This window comes from Hoplias malabaricus, chromosome 18, assembly GCF_029633855.1.
Source record: "Hoplias malabaricus isolate fHopMal1 chromosome 18, fHopMal1.hap1, whole genome shotgun sequence".
Lineage (NCBI taxonomy): Eukaryota > Metazoa > Chordata > Actinopteri > Characiformes > Erythrinidae > Hoplias > Hoplias malabaricus.
This window is the reverse complement of record NC_089817.1, coordinates 15,193,796-15,218,470: the sequence shown is the minus strand read 5'-3', so window position 1 is coordinate 15,218,470 and position 24,675 is coordinate 15,193,796. Positions and strand designations below refer to the sequence as shown.

The 24,675-nt window shown below is 39.4% G+C and overlaps 2 protein-coding genes across 5 annotated transcripts in view; one reads left to right on the top strand and one right to left on the bottom strand.

Annotated features, from left to right (window-relative positions):
* erg (ETS transcription factor ERG) overlaps positions 1-4,180 on the top strand; it is a 49,892-nt gene extending 45,712 nt beyond the window's left edge. For all 3 annotated transcript variants that reach the window (XM_066650658.1, XM_066650657.1, XM_066650656.1), the window contains 3 exons: positions 412-468; positions 723-770; positions 1,632-4,180. In XM_066650658.1, coding sequence (XP_066506755.1) covers positions 412-468; positions 723-770; positions 1,632-2,140 — 614 coding nt within the window. In that variant the 3' untranslated portion in view covers positions 2,141-4,180. The remainder of the gene's footprint in view (positions 1-411; positions 469-722; positions 771-1,631) is intronic.
* Positions 4,181-6,078: 1,898 nt separating this feature from the next.
* On the bottom strand, positions 6,079-9,189 carry kcnj15 (potassium inwardly rectifying channel subfamily J member 15). 2 transcript variants are annotated; one of them, XM_066651640.1, is made up of 2 exons: positions 9,060-9,189; positions 6,079-7,422 (listed from the first exon to the last, which is right to left on the bottom strand). In XM_066651640.1, the coding sequence occupies exon 2, from the start codon at positions 7,333-7,335 to the stop codon at positions 6,319-6,321; it is 1,017 nt and encodes a 338-aa protein (XP_066507737.1). In that variant the 5' UTR covers positions 7,336-7,422; positions 9,060-9,189; the 3' UTR covers positions 6,079-6,318. The 2 variants fall into 2 exon arrangements, with proteins under 2 accessions (XP_066507737.1, XP_066507738.1); XM_066651641.1 differs by having other exon boundaries at positions 6,079-7,357; positions 9,060-9,136.
* Positions 9,190-24,675: the final 15,486 nt, after the last annotated feature.

Sequence of the window (24,675 nt, the reverse complement as noted above, 5' to 3'; positions counted from 1 at the left end):
TTCACAAGAATTATTAAAGTGTTTATAAATTTATTTTCCAAATTATTGATTTTATGATAGAAATATTCCAACATTTAGACTTTGTTTTCACACTATTTTTCTCTAAAATGTGGTTGAAGTTTGCTGTGTGACTCACAATAAAAATAATTTTGTACTTTTTGTAATTTAATACCAGAGTGATGTGGGTCCGCGCTCTGCTTGTTTTGCCAGTTGCTAAAATGACTGAAATCTGGCAGATGGTGCTGTTGCATTTTAATGCTGTTTGCTGATGAACAGTTAATTCAATGTGAAAGTTATTAACATGTTGCTGTGGCTGGTTTGGCTGGTATCTTGCAGTGACAATGACACTGTGAACACTCTGTTTGTGTGTGTTTGTGTGTGTGTGTGTGTGTGTATGTGTGTGCGCGCTAGCCTCACAGTCCTCACCAGCCATTGTCACCAAAACAGAGGAGCAGAGGCCACAGCTCGGTGAGAATCTTGCTAAGTCTTATTTAGTCAAACGTATGTCAGTTGAAAGCAGGGATGGGAGATGATGAAATATTCACGCAATCATAAATTGTGCAATGCAGTGTCCCAGTTTTAACAGTGTTGCAGGAGTTTTTATTTCACCACAGATTGGAAGCCATATTGTCTGACTAATGTATTATATATATCTATGTCAGTATTAAATTTGATAACATACAGTATGTACATGATAACTGTGATCTCCTGCTCTCTGTCAGATCCTTATCAGGTTTTGGGGCCCACAAGCAGCAGGTTGGCAAACCCAGGTGAGACACATAGCTGATATACTGTTCAAAAGTTTGGTATTACTGTTTCCAATCTGGTCGCAGATATGTAAAATAATTTTATAACACCAAAAAGAAATAAAAGTGCCGTTTCAATAGTTTATGAGAATTATTTTACCAGCTTTGAATAATATACGTTCAGTCTTCCGAGATGTGTGTGCTATATGATGGGGAAAAGAGAGTTCTACACTAATGACTCAAGGACAGCAAGGTCAGTTAGTTATGCTCCCTCTGGATGGAAGGGGCATCTCAGAAGACAGGAAATTTGCAATTCAAAGCTGGTAAAAGAAGACCTATACAATTCAAAGCTGTTGTGTTCTACTCCAATCATGTTGAACTGATCAAGGATAGTGTAGCTGGTTTCCATGTGCACTGTGTGATTAGGGGAGTCCTAACCAGTGGGTGAAATATACATAGCTGCAATTCATTCATTCATTGTTTGTAACCGCTTATCCAGTTCAGGGACGCGGTGGGTCTGGAGTCAGAATCACACCCTGTAGGGGACGTCAGTCTTTCACAGGGCGACACAAACACACACACACACATTCACTCACACCTATGGACACTTTTGAGTCGCCAATCCACCTACCAACGTGTGTTTTTAATCTGTGGGAGTGTGTTTTAAACTGGAGCACCCGGAGGAAACCCATGCGCACATGGGGAGAACACACCAAACCCCTCACAGACAGTCACCCGGAGAGGGACTAGAACCCACAACCTTCAGGTCCCTGGAGCTGTGCGACTGCAACACTACCTGCTGTGCCGCCGTACCGCCTCCATACTTACAATTAAAAAACAAAATGTAAACATTTAGAAATTCTTGTCTTTTGTCTTTCGCCACAGGCTCAGGTCAGATCCAGCTGTGGCAGTTCTTGCTGGAGCTGCTCTCAGACAGCTCCAACTCCAACTGCATCACGTGGGAGGGCACCAACGGTGAGTTTAAAATGACGGACCCGGATGAGGTGGCGCGACGCTGGGGAGAGCGCAAGAGCAAGCCCAACATGAACTATGACAAGCTGAGCCGTGCGCTGCGCTACTACTATGACAAGAACATCATGACCAAGGTGCATGGCAAACGCTATGCCTACAAGTTCGACTTCCATGGCATTGCCCAGGCCTTGCAGCCACACCCACCCGAGTCCTCCGTCTACAAGTACCCTACAGACCTGACCTACATGGGCTCCTACCACCCTCACCCACAGAAGATGAACTTTGTGTCCCCTCACCCCCAGGCCCTGCCTGTCACATCGTCCAGCTTTTTCGCTGCGCCAAACCCCTACTGGAACTCGCCATATTCCAATCCACGCCATCCTGCTGCCCACATGCCCTCACACTTGGGCACATATTACTAGACTGAAGAAGCATCTGTGCAATCATGGCAGAAATATCTTGACACCTAAGTCCAACTGGAGAACCCCCTAGGAGCTGAGGCTTGCCTCACAAGGGAAAACTGAGCCCACTGAGCCAAGCACCGCTAACAAAAATATCAGGGGAGTGAATTAAAACAGGAGACAGTAAAGGAGCTGATGAAACACAGATGGTTTGTCTTACAGGGCTGAGGGAGGTAGGGAGGTAGAGATGCACCATAAGTTGGGGACATTACATCAGGTGCACTAAATTTTCTTTATTCAAATATGTACATGATTTCACTTTGAATAAACTGTATTGCACCAACACAATTAATGCAGAAGATAAGTAACTGGAAATTAATTATGACTGCATTAATTATATATACAGTTCTGTGCAAAGGTCAGAGCCCATGCTTCATTTATATACCCTTAGGATATTTAAGTTTTAGATTCAGTAATGTAAGAAAAAAAAAAACAATATCACATCCTCAATGGCTGCACTTTACCTGTATTACAGCTTCTATTCTTTGCTGAAGACTTGCTTTCATTTTTTCACATTTACCAGGTTTGTTTTCTAGAAGCTGGCTGCATTCTCCATTTACAACAGTTTTAGTGGTTTTCCAGGTCTTTCCTGATTTTAACTGGAAAAAAATTAACCATAGGGTGGTGACTGACTTTTGCAGAGTACTTTACATTTTTATAGAGTTTTAATGCGGAACTGGTGTGCACATTTGAATAAAGTAATATTCATTGTAGTTTAGATTCGAAATAGCACAATGTAGTAAATTACATCAAAGTAGCCAAAGACTGTGCAAAATATGGCACGTTTGACTGCAGATGCACTGGCCACATAACACAGGTCAGTTTCTTTAAGTTTGACCAGAGTGAAGCCCTTTGTCTGAATGAAAATTCAAATGAACGTCAGTAGCAAGTGATTTAGAGCAATGTCAGAGGACAGTTGAGCAAGTTACATTCATGTAAAAAGGGCTTTTAATCTACCAAAAAACAAAAAAACAAAAAAAAAAAACAGGTGCATGAACCGCTATGTATTATTCTATGTTTTAAAAGTATAAACTACCTTATTTTGAACAAACGGACATATCAGAGGGCAGAGAAAGCATCAGGAAGGTGTGACAGAAGTTAAAAGGATAAAGGAAAAGAGAAAAAGCTTTGAAAAAAAGGGCAGATGTAAGTAAAGCTGTGGAGCAGATGTAAGGCGAGCGATCATTAAGTATTATTGCTTTGGATGTACATTGCCATATTTATCAGTATTATACTACACAGTAGTTTATATGGCATTAGATAGGGGGAAGAAGGGACTTTCATTGGACTGTTCATTTAAAAAAAAAGGGATGAACCTTGGAAATGACACGTCTTTGTTTTGCTATGTAGAAAACTGGAAAGCAAAAGATTCTTTAAGTGTTTTTTTAATGACCTCAAACCTTTTTTAAGGACAAAGGTGTTTTTTTAAATCAGTGCCTTATGGAAGTCGTTACTCACACCGCCATGAAGGTTTTGCCAAAGCACCAGTTTTTTATTGTGTTCTTATTTTATTTTCCGAGTCGCAAACGCTGTGCGTTTGTCAGATTGAAGTATGCAATTCAGTGTTATATTTCTTTTTATATGACAGATATATAACTTATGCATTTAAACACTACGAGTTGATCTCAGCCAGCCAAAGACAGACATTTTTATGATAGATTTAGTATAATAAAAAAAAAAGAAACGTGGACCAAAGTTGCCAATAGCAATTGACCAATTGTGGCCTTTGAACTTTAAGCTCTATATACTATTGTTTACAAGTGTAAGTCCAATTATATGATCAAGTGTCAGATTTATTGTTTGTGTGGAAGCTGGTCTGGTTATGGCACTCAGCCTGGATTCAGTGGTAGCGGGATTTACAGAATGAAGAGAATTTTCTCTGTTAATCTCTTTCTCTGCTGAGCACCTGGACTGATGCTCTGAGATTGCTGACAAAACAAAGAAAACATATACTTTCATAAATTATATGATTTTCTACTGAGTCAATTTAATAAACTATTTTCAAACCAAACAGAGTCGCCTGAGTGTGTTGCATCGCGTTCAGCTCATAAACCAAAGCCAATCACTTTCTCTGTTGCCATAACACACTCTCTCTAGCTGTCTGTGTCAGACTGTGCATGCCCTGTGTCCTCATATGTTGCCACAACAAAAGGGGAAACTTAAGTTTCTTCAGAACGAGCTGAGGATAGGGTGTCGGAATACAATATATTGTGTGTCCAAATGTTTTTGACAGCCCTTATAATTAATAAGCTCAGCTACTTTAAGATGAACCCATTGCAGATGGAGAACTTCGGATGGACTCTGAAGCAGGCACACATCAGCCTAAGGTCACCATTCTCAATAACATGCATTGGCCAGTAGGGTTTAGCCACCAGTAAATTTTCTGAGCATTATAACAAATAAAAAATATTAGATGCTTGACATTTGTTTGCAACATACAGTAGGATAACAGACCTTCTCATGTCTAAGTATAAGATTTAATAGTGTTCTATATTTACACACTCCTAATTTTACACATACATAGTTTCTGATTAACACAGTTATTCAGAGAAATAGCAGAGAGAGGTGTACACAATTTGTATCATTTTGCTGTATCATTTATAAACCCTTTAAAAGCATTCGAGGAACAATAATATTTTTGTACAAGGTGCATACACTTCTACAACCAACACTAAGCTTATATGAAGGGTTAACTGTAACAGACTGAGAGTCTACTTGTCAAACACATTGAAACCTCTGGTCAACCAGTGAAAAAGAGTTTGATACACTCCTAATGGTCCATCTATGATGTTTCCAGATGGTGTAAAGAGCATATGGTGTGTTCAAAAGATGGGGCAATGATACATGATATTTTTGACAGTGACAATATACTGTTATAAAACAAATATAACTTGAAATTTATATTGGAACCTAATTAGGAACAAATATCGAATAAACCTGAATGTTTTTATTCTATCATTATAGTGCATCTATGCAATAAATACAACCCAACATTGCATTTTAACTGTATATGGGCATTTGAAAGTCACTTGAAAGTAGTACTTTACTCATAGTCCTCAGGGTAAATTAATATAATATTTTTATTTCTGTCAACGTTTGCAGACTCTGTTATTATAGGAATACAAGAACCATTTAATCTTCTTAAATTTTAACTATATAAAATGTCTATGTTCTAATTTCACCCTGCGTGAGCTTGTGCCATGTTGTCCCCTACACGATTTGGGTGCAGCTCCTATTTGTTCAAATGAGTGTTTTATTAATCCTGGGTATCTGCTGCCTTGTACAGCTTGTTTCAGCTATTCCCTGCATCAGCATTTTATCTACTAAATCAGTCCCCAGGAGCAGAACTAGAAACACAGAACTAAAGTCAGTAAGTGACAATAAGTTAACACATCCTTTAGGAACACATATTTCTGTTTAAGTTCACATCATACAGTTAGTACTGTACTTATGAACAATCAACTTGCAAATCAATGGTGGCGCAGTAGGTAATGTTGCTGTCACACATATCCAGGGTCTTGGGGCTGGGGTTGTGGGTTTGAGTCTCGCTCCGGGTGACTGTCTATGAGGAGTTTGGTGTGTTCTCCCAGTGTCTGCGTGGGTTTCCTCTGGGTGCTCCGGTTTCCTCCCACGGTCAAAAAAACACATGTTGTTAGGTGGTTTGGCGACACAAAAGTGTCTGTAGGTGTGAGTGAATGGTGGTATGTTGCCCTGCAAAGGAGTGTCGCCCCTTCCAGTGTGTGTTCCCGCCGGGTGAGTTGAGTGCTATATACTGTAGGCTCTTAGAATCTAACACTTTGATATGTAGAGAACTGACTGTAGTGCACATATTTATGCATTGCGAAAAAATTACAACATTAATGTGAACAAATAAAAATATATTTCTGAACATGCCTCATTTTATGTGCTCTTTTTTTATGTGCAAAAAAAACTATAATTGTTTATGGAATTGTGTTCCCTGTAAAGATTGTGTATTTATTTTCACTTAGAAGATGAACGGACCATGTCATCTGACTACAAGTGATCAAACGTCAGCTTAATTTAGAACAATTCAACATGACTATGTAGTCTTCTTCCATCTCTACACACCCAACTTAGCACATTACATTTACCAGTGTCCATTCTACCCCTGCTTCCTTTTACTCTTTCCTGTACTCTTCCTCCAGCTGGAGCTTTTCCATCACCACCTGCTGTAGCAGTGACGAACCCCTGCTCTCCTGAAGCTTATCAAAGTAATCAAAGTCTGTGATGTACCTGCCTCCAGGTGTGCTGAACAGTAGTGGCGTAAACTCATAATTCCAGCGGACTTCCTGAGGAAGGTAGGAGGTGCGGCTCTGGCAAGTGGCGGCGGTGGACTCCATGGTTGCATTGAGGGTCACCACCAGCTCAAAGTCTTTGGTCTTCAGGTTTTCAGCTGTGAGACCCCCCAGAGGACTGTTCTCATCCAAAACATGATAGAAGGTCAAGGGCAGAAGAAGGAAAGGACAGTCCTGGCTTTTGTCCAATTGGAAATCCACAGGCTCTTGGTGAAGAAGGATCTTCTCACCTTCCTGGGTTACATAAGGTGAGAGAAGCTTGCCAGATAACTGGCACTGGATCAGAAGACTTTTCCTCACATTGGCCACTCGAACCATCAAGCATGGCTTGCCTTGGCACATGCAGACCACCACATACTGGCTAAACATGATAGTCTCTGCCCGCTTCTTGGGCCGGGCAAGCTTGGCCAAGAAGGCAGCCGTCACAAAGATCTCAGCAAGACCTGTGAAGACCAGTTGTGCCACCAGAGTAAAGATGGCCAGGGGGCATTCCTCAGAGATGTGACGGAAGCCATAGCCTATGGTGGTCTGAGACTCCAGAGAAAAGAGGTACGCTCCGGTAAGACTTGCCACATTCATCACGCAAGGCGTGTGGTTAGACCCAGGTTCTAGCCCCAAATCCCCATTGCTCATAGCTATGAGGTAGAAGAGGACACCAAAGATGAACCAGGTACCCAAGAATGTAGAAACAAAGAGGGTAAGCTTATAGCGCCACTTCATGTCCACCACTGTGGTCCAGATGTCATGTAGGAAGAGCTTGACCATGCCCTCCACGTTGTCAATCCGTACATTGCTGTGTCCATTCTTGGACACCAGACGCCGTCTGACAGCACCGCTCATCCTGGACAGTTGATATGTGAGGCTTGAGTGAAGAGAGAGTTCAAATTAGGCTTTTCTATTTGATTCCAAATCAATAAGGCAAATGCTCTGCAAGGAGAAAATAAACATCAAGAACACAGCACAGTTTGTAAGATCATACAACTAGAACATATAAAGGAACTTCTCGCTTAGATTTCACAAGTGTACTTACAAAAGCAATCAGTCATTCACTAGTAACAATTTCTACCATGTATGGATTTCAGACTTGCTAGGTTTTCTCTTTGGTTGAATACCATTTCACCCCTTAGCCCTAACACTTATCCCAACTCCTGTGTTTGGCCTATGGGTACGATGTCTCAGAAAGAGTGTAGGGCCAAGTGAATCAGTAGCAAGATGGCTAGGCAAGCAACCAAACCAAAACAGTCACAAAAGGTTCTCTTTAAATACTATGATAACCCTTTAATTATCTTAGTTTAATGTAGTTTCAGTGCATTTGTTTCTTTTACTTCACTGATAGCGGTATGCCAAATTTCCATTTGGTAAAGCAATTCCATTCTAGCGCCTGAGGGTACTGCACCATTTAAGGTGGAACTGGAAGGTTCAAACAAAAATCGGCCAAATAAGCAGACAATTTCAACCTCATATCACAGAAAGTTAGTAGTGGTTGATAATATAGGATTGTCAAATATATTTAAAGGCATATGATGATCTTTAACTACGTTAAAGTACAGAAGCAGGTCCAGAAGGGTCATCCCATTTCATAGCGTAAGATTCATCCACTACAACTTGTAGCTCAGTTCCAAGGGCAAAATAACATTCAAAAACAACAGGGAGGGATAAAATAAGAAATGGGATTCGGCATTGATCTTTCTTCCAAAACCACCTGGTGAAATCAATCGATGATTTATATATACACAGAGATGATAATCAAAGCCCTGGATTTACTGCTATATTACATGGCCAAAAGTTTATGGATACCTATTCACCCTACAAGGGTATTAATAGTTTGTTCTTTGTTTGCTACACAAACAATCTTTAGTTTTATGGGAAGACTTTATACTATGTTGAAACATTTCTGTCACAGGAATAAGTGAGGTCAGATACAGATGTTGGCTGATCCATTTTGGGTCAAAAGCCACACTATAACTCATTCCAAAGTTATGTGATGGCACTCATAGAAAATGCAGTGTCACTACTTTTTACTGTTTATGACCCATTATCAACACAATTTATACCACACATGCTTACCATTGAGCACAGTGTTCTATTTTGTTTCATGCTTTTCGATGACGATTATGCAAGCTGTGTCCATATCTGAATATCTGTCCACAGTGACGTGCAACTTAAAGTTGATTCCAGTGATTAGGTGTTTCCACAAGCATTTGGACATGTAGTGACCATTGGTCGTTCATTAAAAATGCTAACACATCTTCCACACGACCTCTTAGTTTTAAACACTCAGCTATGATTTTATCTCAAACTGGAGGTAGAATGGACTTTAAAAAATTACAAAACAACAAACGCTCATTCAAGTCATTGAGACTAAAATAGCATTAGATTTCTTTTCTGTTGCTTTGCTGTGTTTTTGATGTTATTCATCAGTTTTTAAAAGCTATTAAAAAGCCTGAGACAATTGATCAAACTAGAGTGTACTTGACGTAAAGAGGGTAAAAAAATATTAATAATAATAAATAAGAGAAAAAATATGAATACTATATAGCAATTAAATGAAAATATGCACTTACATTCCAGCTACTTTTCTGTTGCATATGTGGGTCCGACTGTGTCTGCACTGCCTCTTGTTTGTATTAGAAAACCACAGGGATTTAACCTCCCTTTTGAAGGATTTAAAATTCCCTTTTTCTCTATTGTCTTCTCTTATGTTCCCTGAACTCAAGCACAATTGATATAGAGACTGGTTAGTAATAGAGGGGGCGGTTAAGAAAAAAAAACTACTCTGAAAAGTGTCAACTTGTGAGGCAGGTTTTCTCAACAACTCCTCCCTCATCCATTCACTTCGTTCCAGCAGATGAGATGAATGGAAGTCGAGTTGTGCTGCCCTATTTCACACTGTTTTCACTAGAAACACGTTGATACTGAGCCCATGGGAGACACAGACACTCAAATATCCAGGAGAAGAAGGTCATGACTGTCTGTATCTAACAATCACACTCACACTAACACTTCCTTAAATTTCAGGCTGTAACACTAGAGCAGGCACCTTTCAAATTCAGTACAAATTCTACCAACCTGTGAAGGTGAAATAGGTCACCAAGTTGAACTTAGCACCTTTACATTTCAGTGTCGTTTGTGATGAGCTCCCTTATCTGGCTTCTAATTAAACTGCTCTATCAGAGATCACACCTTGTCTACACTCTCTGCAAGCACACACAATAGAATTACAAATAAAAATGCACCACAAAATAGGGTTTTAATCCCAGGTGGCCTCACCCGATTAACAATAGGTTTATTGCGTTTGGCAGATGCTCTTATCCAGGGTGACTTATGGTTTAAATCAGGATTTAAAAGGAAGTAAATATTGTTTTACAATACTTCTCTGTGTAGGATTGTGTGCTCAAGCAGGAAGCAAATCCCAGTCAGTCACTTGGAGGGCAATAGTGTTACTCACTACCCCATACCAACCATTATTTTCTAACTATTTACACTATACTAAAATCATGATTTTAAAACAGGGACATACTCTAAATGTGACTCAAATGTAGCTCAAAATGACTAAACTATAAAATAATAGTCATTGCAAGGACTATAGCTTTTCTTTGTAGTTATAATTTACCTTACCCAAAAGGCTGTAAAAAGGTTTGAATACCTCTAGTCACATTACATGCTTTGCTGCTTTTCTAAGTAAAAAATAAGAACAGATCCTCTGCACCTAAATTATAAACCCTAGGACTAAAGATCATAGAACATTCCTAATATCCATTCAGAGTCATTTGCTCAAAAAATTTACTATAACGGGAGTTTGAGATGGTCTGAGAAATCAGTCAATGGGTTTATTAGTATACAGATTATTTTTAAGTGTCTTGATCAACAACAACAGGCCTGTGACAATCATTGCCTTTAATCGTTGCCAAATATGGTTAGGAACTGTTTGAACTTCAACCTTATGTTAATATGTGTTAAAAGAATCTTGTTTGGACCTGTTCGAGACCTGTAGAGATCAGTGACCTTTTGCTGCATGTATAGGTCAGGTAATTATTATTAGACTTTGTTATTAGCGTCATGCTGCCATGCCACTGCTGTGGAGGTGAGCGGGTTGGTTTGTTATTATTATATTAGAAACCTGTCGCCAAACAGGTGGAACACTCAAAACTTAGCGGCTCTCTTGCTCCTTCTGGAGGGTCTTGTATCCTGATTATAGCGTTTATTTCTGTTTCTTTGTCATCCATTATTTGAAATCCAACCATAAGTTGGACTAAAGTGATATAAAATTACAGATAAACTTTGAAAAAAAACTGAAAAAGTTATAGATTTGCAACTTCAGGTTAATAAATAATATGAGCAAACGTTTTAATGAGTTGCATGGAACAGTTACACTGTCTGCACAGCTTATGCCCCCTGTCCTTCTCTTAGTTGCCAAGATTAGTGGTGTTCACAAAGGGTCAGTTATTTGTCCTCTTTTATTCACCTACTGTCAAAAATACTAGGATCACTGAAAGATATTTTTTGTAACACTACTCTGCATATCACATAACTTTACTTCTGTTTACGTCCAGCTGAGTGGAGAGTGTTCATAGCACTCAGTATCACTGCTCCTCCACAGAGAAAAGTTTCTCATATAGACGCCTTCAGAGAAAAATAATAAGACACAAAAGAGAGACAAAGGAGAGAGCAGGGTTTAATTCATCTGATAAATCTGAGCCCAGTTTGTGACTTTACTGAGAACTCCAATAAAACACACGAGATAATTGAGGTCTTTATCTCAAGAGTCACATTTGAGCAGCAGGAGACTTATGCTGATGTCTCCTTGTTTTTTATTTTTCCATCTGATCTCATTGTTGTCTATGAGAAACTACAGAGGCCTTAAGGAGATCTCATTTTTTATTTTTCTTTCCACTTTTTCACCGTTGGTCATGTAGCGAAATATCTTATTTCCAATGACTATTGGGTGGTTTATTTTATATAGTGGGCAGCACCTCTGCCTTGTAAACAGGTGACTTGGGCTTTTTTTTTCCTTGAGCAAGACACCTAACACTTCCACTAATATGATCATATTGCAAGTCACTCTGAGTAACAGAATTTGCCAAATGTCATTGGTGTAAATGTAAAACAGCTAGGAGGGATTCTTCACAATAAGAAATGATCTTGATCACCTCAGCTCACTAATTCATGCAGTTAAGGCAGCTGCTGGTTATTTTACTGCATAATCTCCTAGAGTTTCCTCATGTGACTCTGTTACAAAGATCTTTTGTCTCCATGTGAATGCAAAAATCAGATACATAGCCTTTGTTCCATCACTGCAGGCTTTAGAAGATTTTTGTCTGTATCCGCTTATCCAATTCAGGGTCATGGTGGGTCCGGAACCTACACAGAATCATTGGGCACAAGGCAGGAACACACCCTGGAGGGGGCACTAGTCCTTCACAGGGTGACACACACTCACACCTAAGGGCACTTTTGAGTCGCCAATCCACTTACCAACGTATGTTTTAGGACTGTGGGAGGAAACCGGAGCATCCGGAGGAAATCCACACAGACACGGGGTGAACACACCAAACTCCTCACAGACAGTCACCCGGAGCAGGACTTGAACCCACAACTTCCAGGTCCCTGGAGATGTGAGGCTGTGACACGATCTGCTGCATCACCGTGCCATCCCAAATATCTAAGCAATCTAAGATTTATAAGGCTTGCTTCTTTAGAATCCTTGAATGAACCTCCTCCTGAACTGAACAAGTTCGAATTTAAGATTCCAAAATATCTGATAAATTAGCTTTGATTACATCAAAATTAAGAGCAATAACAACCGGCATGTGGTGGAAAAACAATTAAACATCAGTAGTAGTCTGTTATTTTTGTTGAACAGAAGCAGACAAAACATTTTAAATCATTGTGTGTAATGGCTTTAAATAGACATATAACACAGTGGGTTATATGAAGCATGAGCACAAAAATGGTTTTGTGCTTATTAAAAACCTTAAGCTGTGGCTGAGTGTGTTAATTAACTCCCAGTGAAAGTGGACCAGTCCTGTAGTGATAAACCCATCTGGCTGTCTGACAGGCTCTGTGTGCTAATAAAGCCAGCATTCTGTCACAGGCATGAGAGAGAACTGAAGGGGGTTATTGGTTTTCAGATAAATCAGCAACTCCATCAGTCTGTAAATGGAATTGTGTGAGCGTCTATGATCTCAGTAGGACATACTGTATGGAATTCTTGCTTTGTTTTGTTTTCTTTTTTTTTTTTCACCAATCTCTACCAATGTGGTGCTGCTGTGTAACACCACCCCATCTGTGTCACTGCTGTGCTGAAAATGATCCACCAGGCCAAATAATGACACACACATTCACGTATAGAAACTTTTGAGTCGCTAATCCACCTACAAATGTGTGTTTTTGGACCGTGGGAGGAAACCCACGCAGACACTGGGAGAACACACCAAACTCCTCACAGAGGGTCACCCAGAGCGTGACTTGAACCCACAACCTCCAGGTACCTGCAGCTGTGTGACTGAGACACTACCTGCTACACCACCGTGCTGCTCTCAAATTAAATTCCAAGTGTAAAATAGTACCTAAAACTTTAGAGGTGTGAAAATGCAGTAGATTATCCATCTAAACTTGGTAATTCTACTCTATCAATTTTGGAATATTGCAGTCAGTTAAAATAATATTCAGAAAAGTATTATATACACACATTCTGTAAATTTATGAACACACATTTACAGAGGAATCAATGTGCTCTGTGTGTGTGTGTGTGTGTGTGTGTGTGTATTTATAGTATACTACAGCAGACTGCGATGGCAGACTCTGATGTTTCATTTAAAGTCTTCAGCCTTGGCGAGCCATAGTTATTGAGTAAAGGTGGATTGGGCAGACGGTGATTGGGTTATTTGATCTACTCACCACAGCACTGCTTTTGAATTTGCTCTTAAGGCAGCCTCACTGAAGAGCTGATCTATTGTTATTGACTATCTCCAGACTAACAATTCCCAGGCAGCAAGGAACATGGGCTACAAATAAAACCCATAACTTTATATGGTCACATATTAGCATCTTAATATAAAGATTTTTGTATTATTTATTGACATTTTGTTCCTTTATACATTGTTATAAAGCAGTGGCTCCCTCCGCACTGCAGTTTAGATTTTCCCTAAACCCAGGCTTAATCCCATCTGCTTTGAATATAAGCATTTTCTAGTTCAATCAGCTGTATACAGACAGAAGAGTAAATAGAACACTTAGCTGTGGGTAAGTGCAGTGGGTTGTTGGTAAGTTTAGAGACCTTGATTTGTCCAGTGCTGTGATGGGAGAGATTCAGATGGGTCCAGTGCTGTGATGGGAGAGATTCAGACGGGTCCAGTGCTGTGATGGGAGAGATTCAGATGGGTCCAGTGCTGTGATGGGAGAGATTCAGATGGGTCCAGTGCTGTGATGGGAGAGATTCAGACGGGTCCAGCGCTGTGATGGGAGAGATTCAGATGGGTCTAGTGCTGTGATGGAGAACTCTGTGAGCTCCAGATCCCCAAATGAATATGCTAATGCGCTCAAAAAATTTGTTTCCATTCAAAAGGAAAATGTACAATTGTAGGGAAACACAGATCTCTCACTTTTCCAGTTCTGTTTTTATGAACGATAGATTGCTGTGACATCAGAGACTGAACGTTTATGATCCAGGTAATAAGGCCAGCTCTTGGTATGACACCCCATTTGCCGTGGAATATCAGTAGCAAATAAGTGGCTTATTTATCAAGGCACAAAATGCTGCATATTTTTTATTTACTGTAAAAATACTGCATGTATTTATTTGCAATTCAGAGCACCGTGCGGCGGCCCAGCAGAGGGCGCCAGATCCTCAGCACTTACTTCATAGAGCAGCGAACATATGAGGACAACAACGAGTGTCTTGGGAAGTGCGTGTGAAGTGTTTTTGCCGGAACTATGTGGTGTGGAGAAACTGATGGGTGAGAGTGTGTGAGGTTATGTGTTCGCAGGTGTATATGAAGCGTGCGCCTGTGAGGGCTGTGTGTGTGGTGTGTGTAGTGTGGGGAAGAGTGTGTAGTGTGTAGTGAGGTGTGATTGATTGGCAGATGGTGGATGATGGGATTAGGTTCTGCTGGTTTCTCCTGAGCACCGCTCCTCAGTGACATTTTTCCATTACACTCCAAACACTCTCCCGCTGCTCCGCCATGTGCAGACATGAGCCACGCGTGGGGTCTCTGTGTGTGTGTGTGTGTGTGTGTATAAGGATGTGAGAATGAGTGTGCATCTCTAAGGAAGGGGCATCACTAGTGGTTCGAATGGTTTCTGGATGAAGCAATATGGTGTAGTTTTCCACAAGCCCCCCCCCTCTCTCTCTCGGTTTATGCAAAAACCATATTTATTTCAGGTACATCGAATTTTAATGATTGTATTGTGATGCTCCAAAAATACCAGATGTGTTATTAGTATGGAGAACTTATCTTGGAACTCTTGGCATAGTTGTACACGTACAAATGTTTTAATGGCCTACATTCAAGTGTACTGGATATATGGTGTGTGTTAAACACTGGTGAGTGGTGATTCTCCTAAAACCCCTTAAGAGAGACACATTATGCTTCCAAAAGGTCTGTAGACATCACTTGAAAATTGTGATTCCATTACATTAAGGTTCTCCCGTTGCTGAGATGTGTATTCAACTACACATGCACAGCTTGTACACTCCCTGCAGAACAGCTGCATGTGAGCCTATGCCCACTGTTTAGTATCAGCTAGAGGGGTATAATGGCCTCCAGTACTGGGCTGGTACAGAACTAATTATTCAGCAGAAATGTGGTAATAGACCTATCAGTACTATCAGTTACGCATGTATACACAGGAAAATAAAAAATAATGTTCAGGTTTCTTATTAAAATAAAATATTATTTTATCATTACTTATAGTCTGCAGTGGTGTACCATACTGTCTTTTAATTAGATGTGAACATATTGAACAGATGTTTTTTCATTGAGAGAGCGCAAGGTGTCATCGTCTGACATGACTCTGGATTCCTCTCTGAGCCTTCTTTTCATTAAAACGTAACATAAGTGTAGCTGAAATGTGGAGCAGAATCTATCTGTGTCAGAAAACATCTGGTGACTGAACTAAACTCGACAACAGTGTCTATGCAAACCTGCACACATCAAATTACATCCATAATTATTCAAAAGTGGTCACTCTCTCCGATTAAACACAGAGTACACTGTAGCTCAAGACACCGTGACTCATGTCCTTTTCATTTTGGCATCAATTGACCTGTGCATTCTCCACCCACCAATGCATTCTTTAATAGCATCAGCTACAAGGGAGGTCACGCTGTCAACAACATACACAAACTTCCATTAAATCTAATTGTGCAATTATAGTTCCATTCCTTTTGTCCAGACCAAAGTAAAAAATGATAATTGTTGCATTTTTATTGCTGGCTCACTATGCATTAACACGACATATTAGACATTCCATATGGAGAAAAATCACAACGAGCTGAATAACATCCACAGGTCTCTCTGAACTGCATTGTTTTCAGTTAAAACTGTTCAATAAACCTCAAGAAAACTCATTATCCTGGATTTAACACAATACACGTTTGGGTGCAGTTTATGTGGTATATCATTTTGTAAGTGGTGGACAAAATAAACAAACCATGTACTTGAGTAAAAATACAGATACTCAAGGTAAAATATATAACTCCAGTAAAAGTAGAAGTCCTTGTTGATCTCCACTTGAGTAAAAGTACAAACATATTTCCCTTCAAATGTACTTAAGTATCAAAAGTAAAATTGCTACGATGTATTAATGCTGTAATGTCCTATTATAATTTGTGTAACAAGACTCATGCTTAACACATTGTAGCTGAAAAGACTCTAGTGTCACTCTTGGTTCCCCAGTTATTTAATAGATTGTCATTAATTAGTCTGATACTGAACACAGCAGAAATGGCTAAAGATTAAATATAAAGAATTATGTTATATGAACTATTACATACACCCAAGGTACTGCCCCTCCAAACCAACAGAGGTTGCTGTCTCCTGAGTAATAAGCCCAACTTATGCTTCTGTGTTGAACCTATGCCATAGGCAGCGTGGCTTGATACGCGCCTCTCCAGAAACGTGCCTCGTGGAGCCTACGCAGACCACAACGACTGTGATTGGTCTGCAGTCAGACGAACATAGTTCAAGTTGCTCAAGTCAAGAAGTCCAGAAGTATTAACTCCTCTACACTACACTTTAAAGATTCGTAAAACTAGTACCACTACACCACTACATTATGTACTGCACAGGGTTGAAGGATATGTTTGAAATTCAGCCCTGCCTGGGAGGAGTTGGTGTGTTCTCCCTGTGTCCGCGTGGGTTTCCTCTGGGTGCTCCAGTTTCCTCTCACGGTCCAAAAAACACAAGCTGGTAGGTGGATTGGTGACACAAAAGTGTCCATAGGTGTGAGTAAATGAGTGAATGTCTGAGTGTGTGTCACCTGAGAAGGACTGGCGCCCCATGCAGGGTGTGTCTTTTGGACTTGTTTATCTTTTTGTACTGATTTTTGGGTTTTGGATTATTTCTTCTGGTTTTGACCTTGCTTCATACGGTTCTAAGAACTGAACATGATTACTTACAGTCTCAAATTCTCACAACAGTTGATAAGGCTACCTTTGGCATTATTGGTTTTGTTCGTCTCCTAGCAATGGTGCCGCTGTGTGGCGAGGAAAACTGTGTGGAGCAGGGAGGTTTTTTCAAATTTTACCCACACATCAACCAAAAGGAATGACAGATTTTCATAATGTAGTGGAGTAAAGAGTAAGATATTTGACTTTGAAATGTAGTGGAAATACTTCAGTAAAGTAAAGATTCACAAAAAAGTACATGGAAATGTACTAATTATTGAGAAAATTACATTAAAAAAACTGTTTATCTGAGAAATAAGAGTTTCCTTGCTCAAAGTAAAAAAGAAAAAACAAACAAACAAAAAACGTATTAGAATAAAAACAAATAACATTATTATGGTAAATAGTGACATTCTGTGTGAGTGTTTGGTTTAACCCTTTTCAAATATGTCCTTATGGCAATCCAGGATTCTCTGATGTTATCACCCAATACCTAGTTTTACTGGTTAATAGATACGTCATTATGTTACATCAAGTGTTCTTTTGATTTAACAAATCCATGCAGTAAGGTAGAACACCTAGAAACTATGTTCTTCACACTAGATTACATTACACTACATTTAACTTTTACAGAATTTATGTCTTTGTATTTTTTGTATATATATATATATATATATATATATATATATATATATATATATGTGTGTGTATGTATATAATTTTATACAGCGCTAAATGTCAAAGGTTTATTGCTTTGACAAATGTAGGCTATTATATGAATAGCTGCAGTTATATAATTTTGTTCAAGTTTAATAGCTGATTTACTTTCATGCAACATCATTAACTTGCTTGTAGCATGCATGTAGCATTATTCATATTCTGACTCCTTAGCGACCTCATAATTTAGAGGATCCAGGGACGTTCAGGCGAGGAATTTACATAAGATAAAACGTTTTAAAACAAGAGAAAATAATTGAATTTCTTTTTTTTTCATAGATAAAAACAGTGTAGAGCCAGCAAAATGGCACACTGTCAGAAGTCTGTTCATTGCTGCTTTGATCATATTGGAGTCAAAATGAGACCAGTCCCTTCTGGTGTGAGGGGTGAGAAGGTGGTTGATTGACAAGTACATACTCTGATGTCCGTCTAAAGGTTCTGGGTCACTTTTGTACTTGTATTACTTCACTGTCTAGAGCGAAATGCCAGTATCTGAAGCATCTTTATTATTCTCCCAGAAGGGAGAGATGATACCAAATGTACTATGGAGGCCATTAAGTGTCTCTAGGGTTAGTTATTTTTTGGTCTGTGATGATGCAAGAGGTTTAATGAGCGTCTGAGGGAATGCTCTCTGTGCCCCACATATGCACATCCATATCACCATCATTATCATATTTAAGTAACCCTCATGTCTCTTGCTTCACCACTGGTGCTTTCAATATATAAGGCACTATTAGTGCATTAGTGTGTGTGTAGATTATGTGTGTGTGTGTGTGTGAGAAGGAGCAATCTAAATTAAGCAAACTCTTTGGGAAAACTCTTGGAACCACAAGCCATATTTTCTGCCAGGCTACATTTGAATGACCAGACTCTTCACGCAGAGCCAATGAGAAGGGAATGATAAAGAGTGGCACACATTTTGGCCGGTTGTTATTCTTGTTCTTTTGTTCTCTGTAGCTGTCTCTGTATTTGTAGTGTGATAAAGTACACTTGTCTTTGCTCTCTCTTTACACAGGACCTGCTTCATGGTTTAGAATAATTCTGTGCCAAAGGCTTTAAAACCTACAGCCTCTTTGATTCTCAATGTGTTTTTTACTCATTGTTCATGAACATAGCCGCATTTCGTGGTCCATTTTTCTCGAGTGTGCACAGCCACTTGTTCCATGTGGCTATAGTATGTGGACTGTATGTGTGGGTGTATCTGACCTGCTTTTCGTTTGGCTCTATCATGAACACACACTGGGAGGAGGGTGAGGACGATGAGGGTTGCTCTGTGGCATAGCTGGAAAACTGTGGAAGACCATCTGGAGTTTGCACTCCTTTCCTTCTATAGTACTTGCACAATGACAACCTCAAGAACAATAGCACCACAACAACCTCTACAGTGCCCTCACAATAACAACACAATCAGATTTGTCTTTGGGTGATTCCAGAATTAAGAGATTTACAGCACATCAATTCTATTAACAGTACAACCTTGAAAATTAAACAACCCTGGCAGTCAATGGCAACTGAGAGATGTCTAGTACTATAAAATACTATACAATTTTCCCCCACATGACACCCACAGAACATGTACCATTTGGGTAGTGAAACTTTATCATTGTGGCAGTAACACAGACCTGGTGGTGATCTGTTAAAATGTGTTGCGCTGGTACGGGTGGATCAGACATAGCAGTGCTGCTTGAGTTAAAATATACTGTCCACTCACTCTCCACTCTGTTAGATACACCCCCTCGTTGGTTCACTTTGTAGATGTAAAGTCAGAGACAGCAGCTCATCTGTTTGTGCTGGTTGTCCTTTATTCCATCATCAGTGGACACAGGAAACGACCCACAGGATGCTGTTGGCTGGATAGTTTTGGTTGATGGACTATTCTTACTCTAGCAGTAACACTGAGAGTTTAAAACCTCTTGAAGCACTGCTGTATCTGATCCACTCACTCGATAATATTGTCATTAATCAAAGGCAGGGAGCCACAGACAAATGTTTGGGAACAGATGCTACAGACTATTATTAGACTATTCTCACAACAAACTCATAAATCCATCTCATATTACCCCTACCATACATGACAGTCCCCTCACTGTAATCTAAACACAAACAGTTCTTCCTGCCAGCTTTACTCCTCAAACAGTTCTCTCACCATTACAACCCTGAACACAACATAACATTGGCAATGCACACAATGACCCCAGATCCCAGAAGACCCACAACAACACTGTCAATCACTGCTCTTAGCCTAAAAATCTAGACCACAGTATTAAAAAGTACACTCGCCATGATAATCCAGAGAACAGCTGCCCTATCACATCCCAGAAAGTTCTTTCACAATGACACGCAAGAGCAATGAGACCATTACAATGTATACATTTCTCTCACCATGACATTGTACATGTATACATTTCAACTCAGTGAACATAGCACCATGGCAACCCATTTTGTGCCTTCACAATGACAACCTAGACACCATGGCACTCTGGCAACCCATATACTGTTCTCACCATGACAACCCTCAGAACAACCGCACCATGGCATCGCTCTTACTTCTCTCACTAAGACACTCTAGAGAACAATGCTTCCATAGAAACCCATTTTGTGATCTCACTAATGATAATATGATAACGGACACCATACTCTCACAGTGAAAACACCAAATCCCATCCCTTTGTGTGTAATTCTGGCTTTACAGCTCATACTAGTCTCTTACTGTTACAATCCAGAGAACAATATCACCATGACAACCAATATTCCCACTCCTAATGTATAACAGTTTTACAGCTCACGCTCATTCAGTCCTATGTCTCAGGGAAAGTGAACAACCTGTAGCTATGTGTTTTGCCTCTGTCAAGCCTGTGTGTGTGTGTGTGTGTCTGTATGTGTACCCGGGGATGTGTCTGCTGATCGTGTTTGGCAGCAGTAAGTGACCCTGTGCTCCTCACTAAGCTTGGCCAGTCAGGGGAGCAGTGTTTAGTGCTTTACACCTTGCTGCTCTGTGTGTCTCACCTGTGTCCTACACAGGCCTGCCTGCAGAGACATGACAGCACTTTAACTGGGGTAATCTGGGGATCACACCCACTTACACCTACACACACTCGCTTGATCCAGGAGGCAAGAGGTTCAGAGCAGTGTTATTCCAGGCTGTGTGAAGGAAGTAGGTCTTTGGCCATGTTCATGCTCTGATAAAGGTACAGAAGAGGTACGTTATTGGTCACTTAAGGTACAAACAGTGTAAATGTACCTTTAAAGATACAGTATTGGTGTTAAAGTCCAGTTGTGTTTGTTACATTACATTCTCTTCTCCAGAAGGAGAAGTTTTCATTATAGATCTGTGTTAAATAAAAAAAAAACATAATGTAAACCCTGGAGATGAAATGGGGCATATGAAATCAACACAATTTTAAAATATACCATTATAATACAATACGGAACAATTATGTTCCTTAATTAAAGGTACAGAAATGTACCTTTGAGGGTTATCACCACAGTGACAGCGAAAGGTACCATCACAGTGACAATTTTTCTGACCGTGTGGATCTTTTTTAGTTTATTTTAGAAGGCATTTTCTCAAAAAAAAATAATAAGGGTCTTGCCCTGATGTCTTGGGTAAATCTGCCACAGTGGCTACTTCAGGCCTCCTAACTATTCCCATTTTCAGAACATTGAAAAACCACTTCAGGTGGATACTCTACATTGGTAGTGGATAAGGGGATTTCCTTCATTTTCAAAAAATTAGAACACAGTCCAATTTAGAAGTGTAACCATCCTTCATTAATTGTGCAAAATATCCACCTTTTGTCTTTGTTTAATGACTGTTCTTTCAGTTGGCCTCTTTAACTTTACCACATCCAAAGTTCAGTCAGAAGCTGACTGCATTTTCTGTATCTCAGCATCCAAGTTATATGAGTAATAAATCTAGACTCATCCACACATAAAATGTCAAATACTCCAGGTCCAGTTTAAATGTTGTGGTGTAATTCTCTTCTTTTTTTTGTTTATTTTCTAATCTAATTTGCTGCTAATTTAGAGCTGTTCATTCTTTTAGGCCCGCATCATTGTGTTGTGTTCTCACAGTTAAAGAATAGACAGAAAGAGATGTTAATATTTCAGATCAGAAGTGAGAGTGGGGCTTGATTACTTTTGTTTTTCCTCTAAGAGATGCAAGTTATTTTGTGCTGTTTATCTGATGAGTCCAAATTTGTCCAAATCTCTTGTAATGAAGTTTCAGAAATTGATTTCCCTGTGCCTTATGTTATATCTAATGTAGATTAGAGATGTCTGATACAACATTGCCTTTAGCTATTTGGAATGCATGTGACTGAAATGTGTAATATAGCTCAGGCGAATGTTAGAGTCTGTTTAAAGAGGGATATAATGACAGTGAGGTGCTTTGGGAACTGATTATGTTGGAGATCACATCCTTAATGGAAAAGTACACAAAATGAACAGAATAATTAAACAGAGGCTATGGTGTACATTTTGTGTGTGATGCTGAGAAATTAATGACTGAGAAATAGTTTGTGTTTTTAAAGGCAACATAAAGGCCTCTGACTTTTGCAAATGAAATTACGAAGCAAATCGCCACAGTTTTGCAGTTAGCTGGAAATGAAAGATACTGTAATCTTCCTACTGCTTACTCTTCTGTTTACTAGATCAAACTGAGTGGACCAGCTTGATGATCTGTTCGGATCAGATCTGAAGATGCTCTTGTATCATGTAAACCCTGTGTATTACCAGCTATTGCAGCAGTGTTTCACCACATATCTCCCACCTACACCTGAGCTCATTTCTAAAGCATGCTGGTTTCATCCCAGTTGATGACTCTCACTGAGGTGCAGTTGAGTAAATCACACAGTAATAAAAGATGCTTGTGACTGTATCGCTAAGTTCTTCTCTCCCAAAGGTGCTCTTCTTCCAGCAGCCTCAGACGCTATAGGGCAGCACTGTGATGCAACGCCACTGTGAGGAGAGAGATAAGCTGAGCAGCCCACTTCAGCTGGCAAGCCTAGGAGGCTGACCGCTGGCAACACACACACAAGCACATACGTCACACCTCTTCAACTGGAAGAGAAAGAAAAACAGAGTATTCACAATAGAATTCCATCAAGTTTTCATGTCATGATAATGATTTGTAGCTATTTTTTGGTCTTCTTAACAATAGAAACCAAGAACGCTCTCACATTTAATGAAGAATAGTTTGCAAATGTTAGAGACCACACTTCTGGTCAACAGTATAAATAAGTAAATAAGTCCTTTTTTCTGCTGATAAATGATGAAATTTGAACACAATTATTATGAATTATGTCTGATTAGATCTAAATTACTTCCATACTTCCACTGTTGAGAAGAGAATTCTACACTGGGGCTGAAAAGATATGTAACTGTTACTGTTACTGTTAATGTAATGTAAGCTGTTACTGACCAAGTATGTTAAACACAAAAGGAATTTGATTCCGGTTGATGGTGTCTCTCTAGTACAGATATACAGTTACATATTATTTAAAGACTATACAATATACAAAATTACATATAATTATACATTTGCAGTTTAAACAAATGAACTGCAGGTTTTCTCAGAATAATCAGTTTCCCATAGTGTAGATCTCCACACCACTAAATGTTTACTTAAATTTACGAGAACAACCAACATCTTGAACTGAACTTTGGAAAATTGAAGAACTGAAAGCACGTTTATTGAAAAGAGTAGAAGCTGTAATGAAGACAAATTGTGGACAATGCATTTTAATTCATATTTACCTGACTAGGTTTAATACTAATGTATTTTAAATATTAATATATGGAGTCTGTGTTTTTCCTAATGCTGAAAATGAATGTGTACTTGTAGTTAATAGCTTTTTAGGTTACAAATGAAATAAACTAATGGTGGTCCTGGACCATTAATGCAGTGCACTGAACATTAATGTATCAAAATAAATTTTACCATTTTCTTAAGAGTCAATTTTTCATGGAACTTTCACACAAGCTAAAAGGCAGTGGGTGTATTCCAGTAGTGTAAAAAAATGATTATTATTTAAAAGAGGAATTGTGAAAAGTTTTACATATCCGTATGATGTATCGTTTCCTTTTTTATGCCAGCAGTGTGTTTCCAGGCCATAAAAAGATAATTATACTTGTCACAGAAAGAGAGGCAGAGTGGTTAGATAAAGAACCCTCAGGTCTGGGTTGGTGCTCTATCTCTGTGTGTGTGTGTGTGTGTGTGTGTGTGTGTGTGTGTGTGTGTGTGTGTGTGTGTGCGCGCGTGCTTGAAGCTGTGTATAACAAAGTGTGTAGCCTTCAGTGGGTTAATTAACTGTGCCATTTAAGGCCTGGGCATAAGCAATCCCAGCATAAACCTATACAAAACGAAGCACAATTACACGAGTCCTCCTGCTGTGCATTTAGGCTACACACACACACACACACAAACACACACACACACACAAAGCTGCAGGGTAATAAAGTTCTGCATTAAAAGAGGAGAGGGCAGAGGTGGGTAGGTGCTACAGTAAGAAAATTCTTTCAGCATCACTAATTATCTTCAGTATGTCCAGCAGACCTGGCTGAGTCAAATACAGTTAAACCCTGCACTGTCATGACAGTTTCCCACATTTTAATGATAACAGAATGACCTGAGTAATGGCTACTCTGGAACACTACCCAATTCAGACACAGCATTCTCCAGATTCTGAAACTCATATCAGATCTGATCAACTCACTGCACAAAAAGAATATAAAAAAGTAACTTTAGGTAAAAACCTCATGTATTTCTAATGTAAGTTCATGTAATGAGACTTTATTCTAAGTAAATGAGTTGTTGGTGTGGTTAATACTACACTATTCACACTGCATTGTGT